Source organism: Pelecanus crispus, chromosome 13 (genome assembly GCF_030463565.1).
Source record: "Pelecanus crispus isolate bPelCri1 chromosome 13, bPelCri1.pri, whole genome shotgun sequence".
NCBI classification, from domain to species: domain Eukaryota; kingdom Metazoa; phylum Chordata; class Aves; order Pelecaniformes; family Pelecanidae; genus Pelecanus; species Pelecanus crispus.
In genome coordinates, this window is record NC_134655.1 from 2,173,397 (window position 1) to 2,192,512 (window position 19,116).

Genomic DNA, 19,116 nt, shown 5'->3' on the forward strand with positions numbered 1-19,116 from the left:
CCACAGATGTTTCAGAAACTTCTGCAAGTGTTTGATTTTTTTTGTTCTTCCCCAAACCCAGCTCTAGAAGTGCAGAGAGACATGATGTGAGCAGAGAGATGCCTTGATTTGCTTTGACCTGATTCACGAGTTTGACTGATTCATACTAGCTGAATGCCCAGTTCGTTTGGCTCCAAGATCCAATTTCTGGTTTTCCCTTCATAACGAGACCAAATCAAACTTGGAGTGGACTCAGGGGAACATTAGGATATCAAAAAGCAGCCCTAGGATCCCAAATGTTGTGGCTTTTTTTCCTTACCAGCCATGTGATGTCCCTGCAGTACTTACAGTGTGGATTCAGATGCGGCTTTACAGCGGGAGGACATTAGCAGCCTCAGAGAGAAGAGGTCTGTGTTTAAAGTGACCTTCTCTGAGTTATTTGGTAGCAATACCAAAGGGGATGTGGACAGTGTGATTACACAAGGGTTGAATTATTTTGGGAGTACAAATTGAATTGAATTATTTTGGGAGTTTCCTTTGGGATCTTTTAAAATCAACATGTTGTTAAGTAATCAGATACAGTCATATTCTGAGGAGACTGGGACCTTCCCTATGGTTAAGTAAAATTAGTTGATTCAAACCGGGAGCTCTTCTTTACTGGATTGTGGCAGTGATAGGACAGCCATGGGTACTTCATTTCTCTTGTTTCTTCGTTTTCTGAAAAGGGAAAGCAGGATTATATTTGTTTGCCTCACATTAGCAGAGAGTAAGCCCCCTGAAGCTGTAACACAGCGCATGTATGAAACTCGTGCCTGCACAGAGAGCCAGCAAAAGCCCTGTGCCTTGTCTCAGCCCTGGAGCGTGGCATTCTTCCGATAGCGTGGGCATGCCCTGGAGAGTTTCTTGGCTCGTGGAGGAATGGTGTGATAACGCAGAAGTGGGGTGGGTTATCCCACACCGCCCTGGGGTCTAGCTCCTCCGATGCACGCCCTCAAATTGCCTGGGAGGGACCGATCCTCCCGGCAACCCAGCTTGCGTCCCGGACAAGCTCAATGCCACGAACGGGGAGAGTGGGGCGCAGAGAGCGTGTCCCACCACCAGATGATTCTGCACTGGGGCTGTGCAGAAAGCCCAGGCTGCCGTGGTTGCCTGCTTGAAATACAAATAGTTTCTGCTCCAGTAATTCTGGCTTTGGGATTGGGGCTGAGATGAGCAAAGCCTGAGATGGGAAGAGCAAATAATCTTTGGGGAATGTCATGTCATGACAATATCAGACACAGGGAAAAGCCGGACACCTGCGTGTTGGGATATCGTCAGGGTCAGCTATGAATGAGAGAAACTGAGAAGCCAGCCGGGGAGCTTCAGCTGGGCCCATTAATCAGGCGGTGAGTTGTCCTCGTGCACTTGGTCGGAGTTTGACAGCGCTCGCAATTAGATTGCGAGTCTGAAACTGAAGCTAGAAAATGACAGAGTGGACTAATACTCCCAGTGAAATCAGGCTCATCATTGGCTGGATCAGGAGTCTCTTGGGCACTCTGATTAGAATTTAATATGTAGAAAATACTGTTTAAATCAATTGAACCATTTACGGAGTAAGGCAAAACTCAGAAAGGACCAGGAATCCCAATGAAAACAAATACACTAGCTTCATCTAACAGTGGGGCTTTATATTACCTTTTTTTTTTTTCTTCCTCTTCACTAATACCGTACTTGTAGAGCTCTGGATCTTCCCTGTACCAGGTCAGGACAACAGAGCTGAAACCAGAAACCTGACCACTCTCCCCCAAGTTAGTATGTGATATTTGACAAGAGTCTAGACTTGCATTCTGATTGAGCACTGCAAAGAGGTCATTGCAGCCCCAATATAATTGACAAACAATTAATTTCATAGTTAATGCTATCCTATTATTATTTCACTGGCCAAATGCTTTGCTTCTGTTATTTTTTCTTCTAAGTTTTTGCCAGCTCTGCCACAGACATGGGCTAGGAGCCCAAAAAGTTCAGTCATGACTCTTTCTTCATTACTGCGTGAAAGAAAAATGCACATGGGGTTTTCTCTTCAAACAGAACATTAGAATTAGTGAATTAGCATTACGAAGATAAAACCCAGCTTGATTGGCACCGGCCCACTCCGCACGGAGGCAGGCATGGGGGTGTTTTCAGAGCCTGGCTCCCTTCAATTGCTTATTGTTTTGAGACTGGTTCATTTGAATTTTTCACAAAGCCACATCTGTTCACCTCTTAAAGATTTATTCCAGCTTAATATGAATTAAATATATGAAGGTCCTAAGTGCAGCTTGCTGGTGTCCTGAGCGTTCCTGCTGCAGAACTGAGCTGGAGTTAGAAGTGTAGGAACACGTTACGTGAGAAAGAGGAGACTCCGCTAACGGGTGGACAGACGTTAGCCTCCCTTCTTTGCATGAGCATAATGGCTAGGAGATTATTAGGGGCTGTCTCTGAACCCTACACCACTCCCTACCTCTGCGGATCCTTTCTGACCATAGTGACTTACCTGTTTCCCTACAAGAACTCATGGACATTTTGAAGACCAGACTAATGTCTCTCTGGTGTAGCTCCATTTCTCCCTTACACAACCAGGCGCTCGCTTCATACAGATGGCCCCGCAAAGGAAGGCACAAGAAATTCTTCATTGTTTATCATGATGGATATGTCAGACATCCTCTAGTCTCCTTCACTTTGTTGAAGGACCAGTCCTTATGTTCTGGAATTTGTAGAATTTTTTTTTTTTAACCTCAGCTGGAATTTTGACATAAGAATTGAATAAAAATTGAAAATGCATCTCAAGATTTCACCCAAGAAAGGATGGCAAAATAGCAAGTAATATTCTGTTGTATATCATATTGTGATTGTTTCTTAATATTTATCCTGTTTGGATCACATGGGGAAATGGATCTCATTCACAGCATTCACCCCTATTTTAGCTGTAACCAGTGCAATTCTTAGCAATAATCAATAAAGCCATTCCCCCCTGCAGCTGCCCAAGATCACAGTTTTTCTCATTAGTCAGCAATCAATATCAATCCTTAAGTTAATAATATATTATGGTAGCATTATGGCAGCTGGCCTTGTCTGTCTTTCCGATTGAAATGAACATTAAGGTTCCTTGGAATGGAAAAGAAGGCACAGGGCGGAAATCAATAGCATTGATTTCAGCATCACTTTTCAAAAAGACTGATCATCATCTTTGCTGGTCCTGGCAGGAGGCTATTTTCACTCTTTGTTATTACACTCACAGGCCCATCCAGGGGAAAAAAAAAAAAAAAAAAATTGCTTTGATTTGCTCACCTGAAGTCTGCAGTAAGAGTGAATGCCATGGGATAAATGCTCTGTGGCACTCTTGGAGTCACCTTATGGCTTGGAAGGCGCTCTCGCCTTGTGCCTGATCGATAAATAGGTTCATTTTAAAAAGTGGAAAAATCCAGGCCCAAAGACACAAGCTATAAAAATGTTCAGACTTTCTTTTAGGATGCTCTTTAGCTGAGCACCTTAAGACTTTACAGAGCAATATTCCTAGCTGTCGTACGTTGGGTTGGCAGAGGCTAGACTGTACTCATTGGGGCTACCCTGATGCAAACAAGCTGAGGAGCTGGCTGGCTTCGCTGTCTCATACACAGGCGATTTCAGTTTCAAGCAAGCTGCTCTTTTGTGATGATCCAGAAAGACATTCCTGAGGGGCAAAAACACGGCATCATAGAACGGAGTGGCAAATCATACCTTCTTTTTACAGGGATGCTGAGATTATGCTGCTGTTAACAATAAGACTCCTGAGCATTTCCACTGCACATGAGGCTCCATTTCATGGACTTTTCTTTTGTGTTCAACAGCGACTACAGGTATGTGGCTGCTGCTCTCGCCGTCATGAGGAACGTGACCCTACAGATCAACGAGCGGAAGCGGAGATTGGAGAACATTGACAAGATAGCTCAGTGGCAGGCCTCCGTTCTGGACTGGGAGGTACAGTAAACGCTCAGCCTTGATTTAGGTGCTATAAACCTGGAAAAAGTAAATTTCATGCAGTTGTTGAATTATCCGAGACCATATAGTTCATTTCACACAACCTGTTCTTGGGATTAAGCTTGGGACAGAGAAGACACATTTACAGACGTTAGAGATAGTACTTAAGCTGTACAACATTAATGGTAGCCTGAAGAAAATCTAGGGTCCAGTTCCAATTTCATCAACAGAAATCTGGAGTAACTTTTGCAATTGCAATGCTGTTGTCCTGGCAGTAAGTGAGATTTTGGCTCAAACTCTATGTGCATTCTGGCTCTGTGCTTTGTCATTGAGGAAGAAGCAGGAAAAGAGATAGCAAAAAGCCCTAGAAATTGTGACAGGTTAAGAAAATGGAGAAAATTCTTCTGGTGGTTGCTTTATGATTAGAAGCCAAAACGTTAAGCTGAAATTAGAGATGCTGTTTGCACATTTAAAATGAGTACCCACTTAAAGATATTTCTGAACCAACCCTATGTGTAGTGATCGTATCATTGAGGAGCTGAGAAACACAGGCAAGGCAAAGTCAGCAGAGGGATTCCTGACTAGCAGGCCTTCAGTCTCCTACAGTTTTGCCATGCGTTTAAAAAAAAAAAGCCACACTAAAATTATGTTCTCCTTTTCTTTTTGTCCTTGATTTTTTAAAAACCATTGTATGAATGTAACCTGTAAATAGGGTTTTTGAAGCAGACAGAGGACAAGTTTTTGTAAATCCCTCTCTATGTTCTCATTGATCCGTGTGTTTAGCAAGTGGATACTTAGAGTGATGGAACAGCCTTTCTTCTTCCTCACAGTCGTGAAGATCTGGAATAACTCCACATTCAAGTCAATGGGATCATACTATGTAAATTGATATATGGGAAAGATGCATTAATCCTTTAATTAATTTTTTTCCGGAAAAGAGCTAGGAAGGCTGGGACGAGAGGGAGAGAAATACAGGTGCCTCACCTTCTGATTGTGTATCCTCCTTGACTGAATTAGTTTCGTTGCTATAACGAAGGTTGGATTCAACCCTGGGTCTCTTGCTAGAACACACAAATTCAGCAATCACAGTTGGTTCTTACATTATGACTGCCTGTGAGAGCAGAGAATGCAGATGATTTGCTTGATTGTTTTATTGTTGTTTACTGCGAAGAAACCTCTGTCTCACTGAAACGCAGAATCATTTTCCGAATTAGAAAACTGCTCTCAAGGAGGCAAAGGACCGTCAGATATATCTTCAGCCTTCAGTATATTCCATGTGATGAGCTAATGTGTGTCATTTGTGAGAAATGCCAAGACCCTCATTGTAAATAAATCTAGATTAAGGACGGATCAATTCCAAGTCAGTAAAATATTCGTGTATGAGTGGAAAGCCAAGGTGACCTCCGCCTAGGATCTGTGGAATAGCAGTTTCTTTTTCTCTTCCATTAGCTCAGTTGATAATTCATTTTTATTTAGCCTTATGCTTGATAATTCATTCCTGCTTAGCTTTAGCCATATCCTTCATAATTCATTCCTACTTAGCAGTACCTATTCTTTATCTCCATCCTATTCTCAGGAACTTGCCAAATCATTCTTCCAACTATTCCAGATTTTAAGCACAATATTGCAGCAACATCCTTCAGCTTCTCATCATATAGCAAAACCTGCTGTTGCTACGGCTCAGAGATCTGATGGGAATACAGCTACTGCCTCCATTCAAAGGAGAACACCCTTCTTGCCATTTTTATTCTGTATTTTGGATCAAGAAGAGTCATAGAGTTGTGATGAGTACACTAGAGGATGAGCGCTAGATGCAGCAGGGGACTTCACTGCTTGATTCTTTCCTCTAAAGCAACTTCTGAATCATCAGATCCAGCCCCCACTTCACAGATGTCCATGTAATGGCCAGAAGAATGCACAAAAAACCAAAATACCCAGAAGTTAACTATAGTATAATGCAGGAAGAGAGCGGGAGAAATCAAAAGCAGCACCAGATGCTTAGATCTGTCCTAGATCTGTGTAGATACTCTCTTTAGGCATTGCAAACCCAAGCTGCTGACCTCCAAAAACCCCACTCAGCTGATCTCTGTCTAGAGGACGTGTCTCCCAGGACACAGGCCATTAGGGGTTGATTTCTCACCCAGCCTGTGGGGTTCAAGCTCTCATCTTCTACGCGTAGGCAGTTGTGGAGTAGAGGAGGACTTTCCTGGTACATCTCCCTAGCCTCTTCCAGTCTGTGGGGAACATGCCTTTATTGTCTGGGTCAGAGAGTAGGAGACCACGACTCCCAGTTCGTCTTCGGTGGAGGACACTCAGCTGAGAGAGTGACCTACTATCAGCTTTGTGCTTCTACAAATGCGTATCCAGTTTATATTAAGTGCTCACTGAAAGAGAGACAGGAGCCCGCAGCATTGCCCTCCCCTCTTTCTGTGGCCCTATTCCTACTCCAATGAGAGTCTGCACCCAAAAGCGCTCCCTTTCTGGCCCTCTGCGTGTCACAGCAGCTTCCTGAGCTCTCCGGCCGGCCCGGCAGTGCAAACGAGCAATAGCAGCATGGGCCCGGGGTGGACAGCACAGTCTTCCTTGAGATGATCTGCAAAAAACCCTACGTACAAGAAAGCAGGAACTAGGAGAAAAATTATCAGTTCAGGCTTCCCCCCCCACCCCCGAAATCCAGCCAGGGCACCAGATAGAGATAATCCCTAATTCCCACTGTGTGTTGCCCTTGGTGAATTATTTCAGCAGCAACCAAGGCTAAACGTTTAAGCCCGTTGAAATCTTTCATTTGGAGAAATGTCTGGTTTTCCTCAACATCCCTAGACTAACGATGTTGACTCCCTGATTTGAAATTGCATTTTCCTTTCTAAATTTACCCATGTTTTGCGACGAGATGTTGGAAAAAGCTTTTTAAAGAAGAAGAAAAAATTCAAACCAAACAAAAAATATTTAGTGAGTGAATATTTGAAATCTCCTTGAAATATGCGAAGTGTATATACACATTTTCTTGCACAGAGAGGGTGTTATTGGGAATGTATACATATTGCTGATCCTAAAACAAATAGAAAAAGTCGGGGCCATGTCCCAGCTAATTTAAGGAGAAGGGATTTTACTGAATCCCATGGAGTTGTGCCTGTGTGTTTCAGGAATCATTTTCATCCCTCAAGATTTTCTGCATGGCCTTGTGAAGGTGAATTTTCAGGGTCAGCGTTTGAAAAATGTGAATGCCCTCGAGTTAACCAAGGCCAGATTTTTGTCTCCAAGAGGTCACGTAAGCAGGGTCTGATGGTTTAAATTGCGAAGGGGACCAAGAAAGGGTGGCCTGGCTCTAGGGGCAGCTGATCCCCATGCTCTGGCAGGGCGTGAAGTCTTAAGGAATTATTGGCAGCTTTATACAAGTAATGACTGCGCAGAATCTTGAGGGGAGATTGAGATCTCACTGACTACTGTAAATGAGAAATAATCCCGGTCACTTTGAAATGGGTTCCTGTATAATTCGTAGGAATGCGGTCTTGCCCGAAAAGCCTGGATTGGACCGTTGCCATGGTATGACTCACTTCTTTAGTCTGTAACGTGAATTTCCAATATATAAACAGACCTAGAGAGGTGCTGCCCCTGCCTACACCAAATTCTCCAGTGCCTTTTGTCCTTTCGGTTGTTAATGGCGCAGAGTGTAGGGCTTCCACCACCTCCTGCCGAGACCTTTCAATGCCTGAGAGCTCTCCTTGTTATGAAGTGTTTCCTGATGTTCAACCTCTATTTCCCTTCACTCAGCGTCATCCCCTTCCTTGGAGTTAAAGACCTTCAGATCAAAACAGGGACATTTAAAAGCAGGCAGGCAAAACGGGCACGCAAAGTTAGCCGGAGCGGGTTCAGAACAGCCTGCGAAGTCTCCTCTGGATCGGGCTTCAAAGAGGCCGGACGGAGCCCATCCTGGGCGGCCTTTGCAGGCGGCAGGCCCTTCTCGCGCTCCTGCCCTCGGAGAGAGTTACACATCTCAGAGGTTAATGGGTAATATCTGGATATATATACACATACAGTACTACAAAGAGATTATTTCCACAAAGCCCATCATCGTTTCTAAGTCCTCGCAAGCCCCGGTTCGGGCAGCGCTGGATTTACAGGCGCCCAAAGGAGGCAGCGGGAGCGCAGGGCGGCACGTCCCTGCCTTCCTCCCGGCGTCCCAGTCGTCGCTGGGCGGCCGTCACGGGAGCGCGTCCACCCCTCTCCTGCCCTCCTCGGGGCTCCTGCCAGCCCACGGAGCCGTGAGCGTGCCGCAGGGCCCGGCTCGCCGCCGCCCCGCTCCTGGGCAGGATTTGCGCGCTTGCCGTTCGCTCGGGCACGACGGCGGTGCCCACCGCAGCCTCGAGTGCAGCTGCGCCCTTGCCGAGGGCCCGTGACGGACGGCGGGGAGAGGGAAGGCCGGTCTGCGCTGCGGCGCGCCTCGGAATTGCTCTGTTACACCTTTCCACACAGCTCTCGAACCACCTCAAAACAAAATGAGGCAGCGATCCCTGCAGCATTTCGGGCTCCCCCTCCGGCCCTCGTGGCAGCTGCCAGCAGCGTTTTCCTCCCTTCCAGCGCAGGTTTTTCCCAGAGGAGGGAGGCGATGTGGCACCCGTTCCCTGGGAGGGGATCCGTGGAGGCCCCCGAGCCGGTGGCGGGATGTTTGCCACAGGAGAGAGCCCTGCTCGTCAGCCCGGATTAGTTTTAACTTGCTATTTAAACAGATGACTTTGGTTTACGTAGATATTCAGATATTTCTACCAAAGATTCCCATGGGTTGCCGCTTTGGCAGGTTTCAAGAGTGTTAAATTTACATGAAGGGAAAAATATATATAATTGAGAAATATAATGAACACTGTCCTTTTAAATTTCTTCCCATTCTTGTTATTTACAAGGCCTTTAAATCAAGACCTGGTGCCCTTAATTATGTAATATACAACAGTTGGCCTCAGCCTAATATTACGTTATTGAATCCAAGAATGACATGAAAAAAAAGATGCATGCAACCACCGTACTGTTTTCAAAGTGAGGACAGCCTGATGAGAAATCCTCGTGGGAAAAAAATCGCATCAGGGACTGAAACAGATCCTTCTTTTTTTTCTTCTTCTTCTTTTTTTTTTTTTTTTTTCCTCCCCCCTAGCAACAGAAGGTATCAAAAAATGAGCCTGATGAAAAGGACAACATTCCTTTCGCTTTCCTTTTTCTGATCTTTCCGTAGCCCAGAGTGCTAATCAGCCTGTCAGTCTCTAATTAAAGAACAGCAGTGTCAGGCAGAAGAGAGCCCTGCTCGCTGAATGTTAACGAGTAAAGGGGATTTTGTGCCCAGCAGCGACAGCAAGGAGCCGTGTCAGGAGGTGGGCTCGGGCGCAGGGGAGCGGGCCCAGTGGGCTGATGAGCATTTCTGAGCCCGGGACGGCGGCTGCTCCGGGATTGCTCACGGGAAGAAGGAGCGGGGCAGACTGGGAGGCGTAACGTGCTGCAGCTCGCTGCGCCGTGCCTTCCTTGTAACGTTGGTGCTCCCAACAGCGTTTCTTCCGTGACGCTAGTAAAAACCCTTCAGTTCCTCCCAGTTCCTCGTTACAGAAAGCGGTGGTCACCTATAGCGTAGCTGGGGAGCTGATGATTGGTTTAGTGTGGACTTGGCAGTGTAGGTTAATGGTTGGACTGGATGGTCTTAAAGGGCTTTTCCAACCTAAACGATTTGATGATTCTATGATTCTATGACTTCTTCCTGTTGCAGCAGAAGAGCTGACCCTCTGCTGCACCAGTCAGGATTAGCCCCAGGACTTTCTGTGTCATTCTAGCGCTGGCAAGCTCGAGGGAGCATGAAGCACACGTCCAGCCTAGATCTGGGTGACCTTCTGCTCCCATTACTGCACGCTGAGCAGTAGGACTCTGCCTGGGACTGCATGACGAAAAGAGGAGTCGGCTTTCTGTTTCCTGCCCTTTGTATGGAGCAGGATGCACAGTGCAAACCCTTGATGCAGGCTGGAGAGGTCTGAGGGTTTTTTTCTTATAGGCTTATAGGATAACTCAGTTTGGAAGAGACCTCAGGAGGTCATCTGGTCGTCTCTTGGCCATTTTGCTCTTGTGCTCTGCTGAAGTCAGTAGGATATCTGCCAGTTCAGAATAACTAAAAGTTCATTCTCTTCCTTTTTTAGCGGTATTCCTCCTAACTTACAGAAGGATATAGGTGATCCAGCCTCTCCAGGAGTTGCTTGGGAGAAAAAAATGGAAAAGAAAATTTTTTCCTGGCTTTGTATAGGATCGGAGGGATCCAGGCTTTAGAGAAGGACTGGCAGAGGCATTGCGGAAAGCCTGCCTCAAGTCAGGACCAAATATCGAGGCTTGCTGGGGCAGTCACGCTGGCAGTGGAGCAGAAAAGCAAATGCTTCCCTTCTTGCCTGCCACCCTGCAACTGACCCCATGAGCCTCCCCAGTAGGGACGCTCCACCAGCAGAAGACAGTTCGTGCTGTTCAAAGAGGTGGTGTAACTGTGTCGGGGGAAAAAAAGAAGCCTTTCAAGGTTCATTGCATCTGCTCTAGGAGGTCTGGCAGCGCAACCACGCTGGCGTATTGCTATAGCAGCCGAGGGCTTGAGGAACATGGAGATATGCTGCTCTTGGGGGCTGAAGGCTGGCCAGCCGTGTGCTAGTCCAAAACTATTTGCAATATATATTTCTAAATTTGCTAAGCAGGCACTGGAGATCATCTATTTCTAGCCTATGGACTGTATATAGAAATTGTTTTCCCAACAAAAAAAAAGGCAATACAAATCCTATCATTTCAGATCTAAATTTTTTTGGTTTATATTGCTCGCAGGGACTACGCAGTTTGGATTCAGCTAATCAAGTAGAAGTGTTTACAGAGTCCTCTGTGTGTCCTCAGGCTTGAGACGCTACCACAGGAGTAAAAGACAAAACTGGCTTTCTATTTTTAGCAGCCAGCCTCTTCTAGGCTCGCCCCCTCTCATAAAAGCTCCCATCCATAGGCTTGTATGAATCTTCTTCGTACAAGCTCACGTTTAGCCAGGGAAGCCCACAATTTCTGGAGATGGTGTATCTTCTTCAGAGGCTTCTTTTTCAAGGGCTGGCGTACACCTGAGCTGTTGCAGCAGCGCACGGTCCCCGGTGTCTGGCCAGGAGGTACCACGGCCGAAACCGGACCCTGAGACATTGCAAGATGCGCAGCCCATCCCTTCTGGGAACGACCCTCTGCGTTCCCGGGAAGTTATCCCTAATTAGGCCTTCAGATACCACAGCCACAGAAGTGAGATCGAGAGGTGGATAAACACCTCGCTGAGGCGATTTGAAAGTCTGTGCTGCAGCATGATGATGCAGCGACTTAATGAAGTTGCTGTTGTCACAGGGCCCAGGGACTCAGGCAGTCGCTTCCAATCAATGCTGAGAGGTTAATTACACATTTACCTGAACAGCAGTCTGAAATCCTCACCGAGAAATTAGGAGTGGGGATGACTCTTGGTTGCTTTGACACCTGCAAGTGTAAGCACTACCAGAAAAGCGTGTCTGTCTAGGTGCCCCCCATAGCTGGCTGAGCCTTTACAAGCTGTTTGCTGAGATTTTGTGATGGTCTTGTCCCAGAAATTGGTTCTAGTTTGGCATCAAAGCCAGAATTGCACTAGTTTCAGAGCCAAAAAGTTTAAAAAAAAAAAAAAAAACAAACAACTTTTCTCTCACTTGCTCCTGAATCCTGCTCCTTACCTTTCAGCTGAAGTCCTCCTCATTCCTTTTGTGGCGTTTCAGAGTGAGAGAGGCACTGGGATGCCCACAGGGCAGGTGGTAGTGAGTTCACCCATTTTTAATAAATAGATTTTAATTAACGTTTTGAAAAGTCCAGCTCATCCCAATTAGTGGAGGGTGACTGCATTTGTTCTCTCAGAGAGTGGGAGAGCGAGCGCTGTGTTTGCAAGACCATCTGCTCATGAATCCTTAAAAAAAATCCATGAGGAAAACAAGCGTTAGCCGGAGGCAGGGAAAGGGTGAGGGCATTTTGCCAGCCGGCCGGGAAGGCCTTGCCAGCCGGGGGGGCCGGAGGCTGCTAGAGGAGCTGGGGTGGTCCTGACAGTTTTTTGGAGCTGGGGAGCTCTAATGAGCTATGGGAGAAGGGACTGTAGTCGCCTGAATGAGTGGGAAGAGGCCACAATCTGGAGGGCTGAGTTTTGGCAGCCTCGCGGGCGGCGGAATCGAAACCCCACTGTAGATGACTTTGGTAGCTGCCCTGAGATCTCCGGAGGGGATGTGCGTTGGGATGCTACTTTCAACGGCGGGGGTGCCGGGGAATTTTCTACCCTAAGTGGCTCTGCCGTGGGCAGGAGGAAGGGGCTTTGCTCTCAGGGTGCCACCGGCACCTGCAGTGAGACCCAGGGTCTGCTGGTACCTGGAGAGGGGGGAACAGGGGCAGCGCCTGGAGCAGCGGTTCTGCCCTTTCTTTCGTCATTGCGATGTGAACCGTAACGACGGTGCTTCGAGTGTCCAGAATTTACTGCATTTATTTCCCTCCCTTCAGAATTATCCCCTATCTCCAGTTGCTGAAGTCAGATGGGGCAGCTTTGAGAGCTGCGGAAGGGCCAAAAACTCATTTAATTATTGCTCCTCCCCGTCCTGCAAAGAGAAACGTGTCCACTGCCCTGGCTGGGAGCGGCGGTTCACTCGGCCTCGTTCTCTGTGCCCTCTAGGGAGACGATATCTTGGACCGCAGCTCAGAGTTGATCTACACGGGAGAGATGTCCTGGATTTACCAGCCTTATGGACGGAACCAGCAGCGTGTTTTCTTTCTCTTTGATCACCAGATGGTTCTCTGCAAGAAGGTAAGGACATCCAGGGAGAAAGCAGCACAGCTAAGGACATGCTGCGGACAGGCTTTCCAGTCCAAAGTGGTTTTTAGGGCAAGGGGGCTGTTTGCTACGCATGCGGAAGAGGACACGGAAAGCACTGAGGAAGGGCAATCCACATGCTAGAAACACTGAATTACAGCATGGTGAGTATACCTTGATAGAGCGATTTTTATGCTCGTAGCAAACCCAGCCTCCGCTTGTTCATTTTGTGCCTTTTTCTCATGTGCCCCTTGTTTGGCTCGTCGCCTCACTTCTGCTTTTGGGCTTTGGCTGCAGCATATGATCTGCGATTAGATAGCCCTACAATTTCGGTATGAACTGTGAAGCCTGACAGCTCAGTTCCTGCATTAAAATGATGTTTGCTGCCTCTTGAAGAAATACCAGGCAGCAGCCTGGTCTGTAGCAGGGTCTATGTGCTGTCACTTGGTGAAAACGCTTTTTAAGCCTCATCCTCACGTAGCTGCTGTGCTGGTTTTTATGAGGCATATCTCTGCCGTGAAACCCATCGTGAAGGTAGCAAAAGGTAGTGAGGAATGCTGATGCTAATGTGTTGTGGTATTGCTAGCAGCAGGTGAACTGGGTTTCGCAGCAACTGTGTTAAGCAGCAGCATCACAGCTGTATTGCTGTAGTCCCGCTAAGGTGATCCCAGCTCATTACCATCACAACTGCTGGAGGTGAAGTGACAGAGATGACGAGTCCTGGGTGTCTCTGTCTCCTGACAGACGGGGATTCATTGACATTTTCGCTGCAGCTATACAGATACCTCTGCAGAGGGAGGCCCCTGGACCGGCTTCAGGCGGGAGCGAGGGCGAGCTGCAGACGTCTCCAGCCAAACGCACCAGGGCTGCGTTCCCGTCGCATCTCGTACGCGACGGAGAGGTTGAGCGAGACCCGCGCCGCATGGCAGCCCCCCGAGGAGTGCCCTGCCGCCGCAGGGAGCGGCGGGGGCGGGCGCGGGGGTGGCTCCTGACTCACCGCGGCATCACTGCCCGCTGCCGCGGTACGCGGAGCTGCGGCCTGTGCCGTTCAGTGGGTGGCACTTTCTTCTCCTGAGTCATGGTTGACTGAAATTTTGCCTTCTGGAATGCATGTGGTTTGTGGTTTGTTTTTTTTTTTTCTTTTTCCCCCCTCCTCGTTGCTGTGCCTTTTGCTTCTTTCCTGGCTCTGTATAAAAAAGAACCGCAGAGCAACAATGACAAAGTCAGATGTTCAGAGAACTGTCAAAATGAGTCTGGAAGTACACAGCTGGGTTTAATTTTTAATCTTGACCTCCTACACTTTGATTGTGACCCTGAATTTCCGATTCATAAGGCAGCATCCAGTTTGGCTTGCACTGGGTCTTATCCAGAGAGGTATCGAGCGTTCCCTTAACTCCCGGGGAAAATCAGAGCTGGGATTTCCGTGGTCATCAGGATAAGTGGAGAGCGTTCAGCAATTCACAGCAGGCTGCAGGGGGCTCAAAATGTTGTATCGGTATGCAAACAGCGTTAGTGTGACACTGTCCTCTTCCCTCAGGTATTCAAAAGGCATTTTGTGGTGCGTGCGTGGCTGGCCTGGTTTCGGCTGGGATAGAGTTGCACAAGAGGTGCCTTCACGGGAAAACACCCTGCAGATTTTAGCTGTCTCATTGGCAGCACCGTGGTCTGGGTCTTCCTGGTAGAGAGATTGGCTCCATGTCAGGATCTGGCAGATTCTTCTGCCTCTAGCCGAGGTCTTGTGGGACACTGTGCCCGCTGAGCTTTCAGGTGACAGGGCAGAGGGTGGTAACTCCTCTGGTGAGCCCGATACCATGGGCACAGGGTTCACACCTTGTTGTAGGTTCTCCTTTCTACATCTCTTTTTCCAGCATCAAACTGCAGTTGTTATTCTTCTTCAGAGTGTTGGGGTAGGAGGGGAGACAGGGTCACAGCTGGGCTCTCCCGTCTTGATAACATTTTCCTTGAACATTGTTAAGAAAGATTGTCTGAGTATGGAATTCAGAGGAGTGTTAGCTCACATTTTGGGATCACGCATCCTATATGAAATAAATCTGAATGGTTTATAGCCTGTGTTGTCTTGACCCTTGTGTCAGGCTTTGCTGTTACAGATCCCAACAGGCAACCATCTAGCAGGATAACCTGCTTTAGAGCCAGAACGCTATATCTTGGGGCTTTCTTAGTGAAGCACTGTTTATATCAAGGTGTGGGACGCTGGGGCCAGCCTTCTTTACCCTATGCTTTGAAATTATTCTCTGAGGGAGATGAAGTATGACCCACACATCCCCAAGAGCAGGGAGAAGACGGCAGATCTGCGGGGGTGCTGGTGCTCCGGCTCCCCGGGCCAGCACGGGCTGGGCACCGTGTCCTGCGGTCATCTGCAGCACAGCCTGTGCCAGTCATGGCAATTAAAGTGCTCAAGAGTGGCGTGAGCTTGCAATGTGCTTTCATGTCCCACTTGAACAACCCCTCCGGGAACTGGAGTTGTCTGAGTCCAGAAGGGAAAGTTTGAGATTTCCAGAAGGTCTCGGAGTTCAGACTGGTCCAGGGCTGCCAACTCCTCTGCCTTGTGTACAGGGAGAATTAAGTCCTTTAGAGGTTTCCAGAGCAGCAGATTGAACAGTACCCCTCTTATTCCAGACACAAGCAATGAGAAAAATCATGGCAACCTGACCTGTTTTGCATGAGGTTTGTTTAGTTACTGAGCCTGATCAAAATTTTCAGCTTTGGTACCACTTACGATGGCACATCTCAGTGAATCTTCCTCTTCGGAAAATCTTCTGCATATGTGGGTTTTCAGATAAAACAAATTAGTAGGTATGATACATCCTTAATCATGACACAGTCTATTTGAGAATACATTCATTTTTGAATTATAATGGTTGAATTTTACCTCTTTATTGGTCAAAAGAGATTTTTAATAGAAATAAGGAACTAAAACCAATTCCTTATTTAAATATATCACAGATACTTTAGTTGATGAAAGCATTCTAGATATCCTGAGAGGCTCTAGAAGACAAATATACAAGATCTCCCACTCCTCCAGATCTTCGCTGCAGTTATCTGCACGTCATCCTCACCTTTGTTACCTGTTGCCTCCCCAGTAGATGTTTGCAGCTGCCACAGCTCTGTGCTCTTGAATCCCCTAGTAATGCATATGGATTCTGTGCTTTGACAGATACTGATACGTGAGTTGCTGATGGAACAGACACAGTTCAATGTCATAAGCTCTGTGGCAGTTTTGGGTGTTGGTATTCTCTGTCATTCCCTTTGAACTCCATTGTCTGCAAAACTCGTTACACGGTGGGCTTACATCGCAAAGACTGGCAGATTCCTGCTCACTAGGTCATGCAGTGGAAGATGAAATAATTTCTCTGCGGCAAAACTGGCTGGAATCAGCTTCACCCTGGTAGGCTAAGGTGAGGTGTTAGTGGCATTCGCTGATACTAGTAGATGCATGGTGTGTCCAGGAAGATGGTCCTATGAATTCCTGCAATATCTGGAAAAGTGCTGGTGAAAGCCAGTTTTTCTTTTGCTGCAAAAATTTCAGCAGCATTCTGCTTCCAGCCAACCAATGCGCTGGATATATCAGTCCCAAGAGAGCACGCTGCTACATACATGCCCACAACCCTTGTTTGTGTCTGTATTGCGAGCTGCCGATCCTTTGGGCAGGCTGTATTGCTGCCGAACCCAGGCAGAGTATTAAAAAATTCTATCTATAGCCATGGTAACAACTCATTTTGCACCCATTATTTAAGGTGAGTGCTGTGGGCAAAGTAGTATGTCCCCCCACCCCCATATAAGTTTGGGTTTCTTCATAGCAGTTTTGCTATCAGGTAGTAAACGATGAGGACGGCTCCAGTTCAGCTGCTCCGTGCCCTTTGTGTGGCTCTAAAGACAAGGCACAAGCCACAGTCTCAGAAGACATCTTTTTTCTTTTTTTTCGTATGTTGGATGACATTTGTTGCATCAGCTATACAGGCAGGTGGCCTAGGAAAGTTTCAGCAGGACTCCTACCATACACTACCAAGAATTACCAAGTTTCTTCTTCTTCCCAATCCATCCATTGTTGCCTGTGCCCAAGGAACTTACTCTATTCTTCTTCTAATTCTTATTCTAATTCTAGAATTCTTATTCTATTCTTATTCTAATATTCCTTGTTATTCAAGGAACAAGGTCTGTTGGCTATGGTGGTATTTCCAGGATCCAGCTATCTGCTTTCAGCAGCGGTTAACATATTTCCAAATAAACCCCTGCCTGCTTTGAATATGACCTACTTTCCAGAAGCTTTGCCATCCCTTTCTGTGGATGTCTGAAAATGTTTCAAGGTTATGGGGTCTTTTTTTGTTGAACATCTGGCCAAGACATTTCTGTGAGGGCGGATAACTCTCAGGGTGATTCTTCTTGAGATTATCACCTAGATGTTCCCCTGCTTGATGCGCCTGCACAAGTGGCGTATCATCAGCAACGCCAGGCCAGCCGTCTGCCAGACAGGAGCTCACTCTTCAGCATTCCCTGTATTTATTAGCTATTCCCAAACATTTCAAGCAAGGTTTCAGCATCTGCCTGGTCTTTTGAGATCGTGGGTGTCCACAGGTCTCTGCAGGTTGGAATCACCCCCTTGTATCCTATTGCTCACTCGTCTCATAAAGGTGATCTGCTGCTCAGCAGATGGGGGGGATGGACTGAGAGGTGCTGGTGGGAGCAGCTCCTTGAACGTGAATGTTCGTCTTGTCTTCCCACTGGCTGCATCTCCTAGGATTTTTCCAAGGGCTTTTGCAATGTGAGCCAAGACAAGGGTCTGTCTTTGCAAATGGGCATGTGGGCGACTACCTGGCTGGTGGCTGGTTTGCATGAAAAGAACCAGGTATTAGTATAGTCATTAATATGACTATATTGAACTATTTGACTATAATGAACTAGGCGTTAATGTATTTCAGCTGTCAGGAAAGGAGTGATGGCACTGGTTGGATCCAGTGGCAAAGCTCAGAGCCTTCCCTGGTTGCCAGGGTAAGTTCCACTGCCTCAGACTGAGAAACCCCAAATGCATTTCCATGACCACCACGTCTTGGAGAACTGACGGGACTTCAGACAGAGACCTAGTTTGTGAAAATGAGTAATTATAAAGGGCTGCATGCAAACGCGCTTGACAGATGTTATCCCTGCCAGTATGGGTATATTTAAGTCTTTCTTCCAAGCAGGAAACTTGCACTAGGATTTACAAGGGCTGCATGAGTAAGAGCAGTAGCAGCAGGTGGAGAAGCTGACACTATGGCAGCCAGCTTTCAATTCTGGCGAACATCTTGCAAAGCAACTCTTGTGGGAAAGTTTTTTCACAAATAAAATTGGTTTCCGAGCTTTACAAATAAATCTCTTTGGCTTAGATTTTGTCATCGGAGATGGCACTGGTCACTTCCTAATATCACCACTGAGTTATTTTCTGGTGCTAGGAAGTGGGAAGTTTAATCAGATGACGTGGCCATGTCAACCATTTCAGTGTTCAATAAACCGAATACCGAAATACCAGTGAGTGTAGGTAGGTACTGCAGAACATCTCCAGAACCTGTGTCAAAAGGGGAGCACCGAGTTAGTTTGGATGTCTACGGTTCCTGACAAAGAGCCACTGGGAGAGCTCATGATTTTCTTTGCAAAGCTGGGTAACGTTCAGCTATTGGATTAATGCCAAACTCTTCTAAAGAATTTTCTGCCTGTGTTTCCTGAACTAGAGGTTGGGACATCGCAGTGTGCATGAAAACAAAGTGGTGCTTTCTTCAGAAGAGACTGTCAGTTGGTTACCCTCATGCAAAAATGCCTTTTGGAAAGGAAGAAGGGAATAAACTGTGTAGGAAGCAAGCACTGGCCTCAGTTTGACTTACCATCTGTCTATAATCAGGAAGGAAGAATACATATTCCAGTATGCTAACCGTAATTACCAAGAAATGAAGTCAATCCTTGATGATGGTAGCATTAAAAGATGTTGCCTTAAAGGCACAGGGTCTACTTTTCTTATCGCTCTGAGGTTGAGAGAGTTTGACACAGGGATGCTTTAAATTTGCAAATTATAGGACTTAACATCCAGGACTGTGACACACAGCATTAATTATGATCGTAGCTGGTTATGTTGGGGGATGCTTGAGGTGCTTCTCATGTAATAGATGAGGATCTTCTTTTTTCTGTTCTGGGCAATAGTTTGGATTTCCCCAACGGGCTCGAGAGCGCTGTGGCATTAGGCTGGAAATGACAGTATGAAGTATGAAGGGTTAACAGAGTTTCTGCACCAAATTACGGTTTTCTTTCACCAAGTTGAACAGTCCTTGATGGGGCTCCGT

The 19,116-nt window shown here is 46.9% G+C and overlaps 1 protein-coding gene across 2 annotated transcripts in view; it reads left to right on the forward strand.

The window, feature by feature from the left end:
- ARHGEF9 (Cdc42 guanine nucleotide exchange factor 9) overlaps positions 1 to 19,116 on the forward strand; it is a 65,592-nt gene that overhangs the window by 23,956 nt on the left and 22,520 nt on the right. Inside the window, exons 5-6 of one of the 2 annotated variants that reach the window (XM_075720598.1) lie at positions 3,825 to 3,954; positions 12,653 to 12,784. In XM_075720598.1, coding sequence (XP_075576713.1) covers positions 3,825 to 3,954; positions 12,653 to 12,784 — 262 coding nt within the window. The remainder of the gene's footprint in view (positions 1 to 3,824; positions 3,955 to 12,652; positions 12,785 to 19,116) is intronic. The other variant, XM_075720599.1, reaches the window with a different exon arrangement.